Genomic DNA, 4200 nt, shown 5'->3' on the forward strand with positions numbered 1-4200 from the left:
TTTTTAGGTGCTGATGAGTCAGTTTCCATTCATGGTGGCCCCCTGTGACAGAGAAATGCCCATAGCACTCTCTAGACCATAATCTACAGGAGCAGTTCACCAGGTCTTTCTTCCAGAGCCACTAGGTAGATTGGAACCGCCGACCTTTTGGTTAGCAGCCAAGCTCTTACTTAACCTTTGTGCCATGGGGCTCCTTGGCACCATTAGCTGAGGTTGAAGGGGATGTGCACACAGAATGGCACAAGTCAAGTCACTTGCTGGCCCTCATTTGGTGCCAAGAAGGAAACAGGGTTCATGCCAGCACGAGGGACCATTTATTGTTCAGGGGCTGAGCCCCCACGTTTTGGGGGAGCTCTCCCACTACTTCCTCCCATTGTTCCTGTGGACCCCTCAAGTGGCAGATTGCTGAGCTGATCATGGAGGGAGCACATCTTCAAGTGTAGATAATCCAGGGTGGCCACCTTCTCCCTGGAATGACAGGAAGTTGTGCTGTGAGGCTCAGTGTCCAGGCATCGGACCGGAAGGAAGGGGTGACCCAGGCCCTTCCCGAAGACCTCACCCTCCTCCCATTGCCCTCATTCTCCTTCCTCACTCCGGCTTCATCTTGTCTGTCAGCAGCAGGTTCTTGGCCCGCAGTGCTTCCTCTTGGGCCAGCCGAAGGGTGGAGCTCAGGGCCTCTGCCCTGACATGCTTGGCCAAGGCCTGGCGCTCCAGCTCCTGGGGAGAGGAGTGTAGGCGCGGCTGGGCTTGCCAGACTGGGCTGGGGGGGAGGGGGAGCTGGATCGCCGAGGGCAGGGGGCAGGGTCCCATGGGGCCCACTTCCTCCCCCAAGTGTTTGGTTCCATCATGCCTCGAGCCTGAAATTGACCCCCGCATCCCACAATGCCCTGGTCTTCCACGTCCCATCATGCCTCGAGCCTGAAATTGAGCTTCACATCCCACAATGCCCTGGTCTTCACGTCCCATCATGCCTCAAGCCTGAGTACAATCCCTACATCCTCAATGCACTGGTTCTCTATGTCCCATCATGCACTAAATCTGTGTTCATCATATTGTCCCCTAATGCAAAATGTACCAGGACCCATGAACCATCGTGGATTCAATACATGTCTGTGCCCCAGTATCCCAACATGTGGTGACCTTCCATCATTCAACAAACTGTACACGGACTTATGGATGAACCTAGCATCTCTGTCATGATTAAGTCTTCAGTGCTCTGTTCCTGTGTGTCCCACAATGCCCTGCCATGTCCTCTCATACATCTGTCCTGCAGCTATGCTACATAAAGTCCCATGTTGTTGTTGTTGTTGTTGTTGTTATGTGCCGTTGAGTAGGACCCAACTCATGACAACCCCTCCTTGGGTTTCCAAGGAGGTCTCACTACAGATGTAGATTGCCCAACCTTTCTTCCAAGGAGTGCCTGGTGGGTTTGAACCTCCAGCCTTCTGGTTAGCAGTCAAGTACCTTAGGCATTATGCCACCAGAGCTCCTATAAAGTCCCAGACAACAGCATTTCTCTCGCACACCCACTACAACCTATATCCCATCATACATTAGGCCAATATCCCATAATGCACATGCTCTATGTCTCATAGTGCACCATGCCTCAAGTACCATCAGCACTTGGGCTTGAGTCTGTGGTCCAAAGTCCCATGAAGGACTGGGGTTCCATTTCCTGTAATGCATTAGGTTACTGACCTATTTTTACTGGGCTCCATATTTAACCGTCAATATCTCACAATGCGTTACCTCTCTTACAAAGAATCAGACTCATGCTCTAGGATGCTTTGAAAGCTACTGTCTCCTGTGTCCCACAGTACACTAGATTTGATTTTCCCACCATGCTCTGGGCTTGAGTCTATCACCCAAGGTTCTATAATGACCAGCCTATAACTGGCTACCCAACTGCTTGTCCCACAATGCATTAGAGGCAAGTCCTGCCCCCAGTGATGGCTGTCCACAAGTCAGTCTTTCCCCTCCTGCTACACACTGGCAGGACGCTCGCTCCCTGGGCTCCCCTTTCTCTGCTACCCTACAGAAAAGCAAAATGGGGCATGGTGGCCCATGGTCCCTGGTACCAGAATCTTCTTGTGTAGCCTCTGGCAACTGGGGCAGGCAGGAGCCACGCCCCTCTGCTTCACCTCGTCCACTAGTGGGGTCAGGGATCGCTCCAGCAGCTGCTGTAGGGACTCCGTGGACAGCTGCTGCCCCTGGCTGGGGAAAGGGTGGTCACCAATTGAAAGAGGCCCAGAAGTGACTCAATTCCCAGGAAACCCCATGCTAACTCGCCCAGGCTCCACCCAGCCCCCATTTACACTGTGCACTCCATATACAATCTTCCCACAATGCATCAGTTTCCTTTGGTTCCCACCACATGGGGAATTCCCACAATGTCCTGGAGATCCCCGCTTCCAAAGGCAAAGGGCACCTGACAGCCCCTGGCTCCCAAAGGCTATCAAAAAGCCCCATTTTCTATTAAACCTGATCCCAGGTTGTACTGGGGACTCCTCCTTTTTCTACAATGGACCAAGCATTGTAATCCTTGGCTCCCACTGCACTGAGAAATTCCCCCCATGTTCCACGCTCTAACCGTCCCACAATGCACTGAAACTACATGATGCTCTAAATGCATCAAGTGCTTCCTGACTGAGACACTGACTCCACCTTGTAGGGAGGGAGCGGGACTATTCATGGGGATTCCCTGTATCCCAAGATGAACCCCTTCTCCATTGGTGAGGTAGAATGCACCCGGAGCCAGGCCCAGCCTCCGTACCTGGCACAGCGAGCACAGGAGCCTTGGGGGGACCGATCCAGGTTCATAGAGAGGTCGGACCCTCTTCGAGAGTTCTGAAATTGCCTCCCCAGCTCCTCCAGAATGGGTTTCACCGGGCCCAGCCCCTCCAGTTCGCTCCTCAATGAAGCCACAGACACTGCGGACCGCTCCACCCTGAGGTGTGAAAGCACCAAGCCCCCACCCACTGTTAGAGCAATACTATTCTTCACCTAGTTCGCAACTCTCTTCCTGCCCCCAACTCCGCTTCTGAGTGGGCCCACCATCCCCACGTTCCGTATTTTAATGTCTAGAATGCCCTGTTCTCTAATTGGCCCTCCGCTTTCCAGCTTGGCTCCGCCCTCTATCCTTTTAAGGTAGTAAACACACCCCTTCTCTAATTTTCCCCGCCCCTCTATCCTTATTAGGGATGGGCGCCCTCTCATTGGCCCTTCTGTCTGTCAGTACTGCTTGGCCCCATTTTGGTTGGTCCGCCTTGCCCCTTGGCGGTCCTCCCACATCCCCGCCCCTCGCCTCCCCTCCTTACAAAGTGCACAGCTCGTCAGCTCGACCCCGTAGCTCCTGCAGGCCCCGTGCTGTCTGAGCCTGTTCACGCTGCGCCCGCTCCCACTGGCCCAGGAAGCCGTCCAGCCTGCCGCCCAGGCCGCCAAGCAGCCGCAGGGCTTCCTGCACGGCCCCCTCCTCCTGATGCCACCGGGCGGTCAGCGAGGACACATCCCTCCTGTATGAGGAGAGGGAGAGAACAGTTCAGTGTGGTTTGGGCACGCCTCCATTGGTCCCACCCCGCCTAGACCACGCCTATGGTACGAACTCAATGCTTGGGAGCGCTGGTGGCGTAGTGCCTAAGGCATTTGACTGCTAACCAGAAGGCTAGCTGTTCAAACCCACCAGCCACTCCTAGGAAGGAAGACTGGGCAATCGACTTCCGTAGAGATACTGCCTCGGAAACCCACGGAGGGGTCACTGTGAATTGGAATCAACTCCACGGCAGTCCCCACTTCTAAAACTCTACCTATGTCTCCAAACTCAGCCTCTCCCCAAACCCCACCCCAGCTGCTCCAGGTACCATATCCCCAAGGCGCCACTCACCCCAACCCCATCTCACTCAGCTCCACGCACAGGACCTGCCCTCTCCCAAGCCCTGCCCACCTCAGTTTCACCAGCCTCAGACCTCACTCCAGCCAGGCCTGTATTACAAAATTCAGTTCTTCGAAGTCCTGCCCTTCCAGGGCACCTTCCCCGGGACATTCCCTCTAAGGTTCTTCAAAGCTCCACCCTCTGGGTCCCGCACCCACTGTGCCCCTCAAGGCTCCACCTTCTGAACCATAAGAAGCACTTGACTGCTAACCAGAAGGCTGGCGGTTCAAACCCACCAGCCACTCCTCAGAAGGAAGGTTGGGCAATCCTAC

General features: G+C 54.8%; 1 protein-coding gene across 1 annotated transcript in view; it reads right to left on the reverse strand.

Annotated features, from left to right (window-relative positions):
• Positions 1–314: 314 nt before the first annotated feature.
• The window catches only part of TSKS (testis specific serine kinase substrate), a 20045-nt gene continuing 16159 nt past the window's right edge, over positions 315–4200 (reverse strand). The window contains exons 6-10 of the mRNA XM_007943019.2: positions 3318–3512; positions 2774–2947; positions 2079–2214; positions 593–717; positions 315–468 (exon numbers count right to left, since the gene is read on the reverse strand). Coding sequence (XP_007941210.1) covers positions 315–468; positions 593–717; positions 2079–2214; positions 2774–2947; positions 3318–3512 — 784 coding nt within the window. The remainder of the gene's footprint in view (positions 469–592; positions 718–2078; positions 2215–2773; positions 2948–3317; positions 3513–4200) is intronic.

The sequence above is a fragment of the Orycteropus afer genome, unplaced genomic scaffold (assembly GCF_000298275.1).
Source record: "Orycteropus afer afer isolate SDZICR_OR568_19922 unplaced genomic scaffold, OryAfe1.0 scaffold00099, whole genome shotgun sequence".
In the NCBI taxonomy this organism is placed as follows: Eukaryota; Metazoa; Chordata; class Mammalia; order Tubulidentata; family Orycteropodidae; genus Orycteropus; species Orycteropus afer.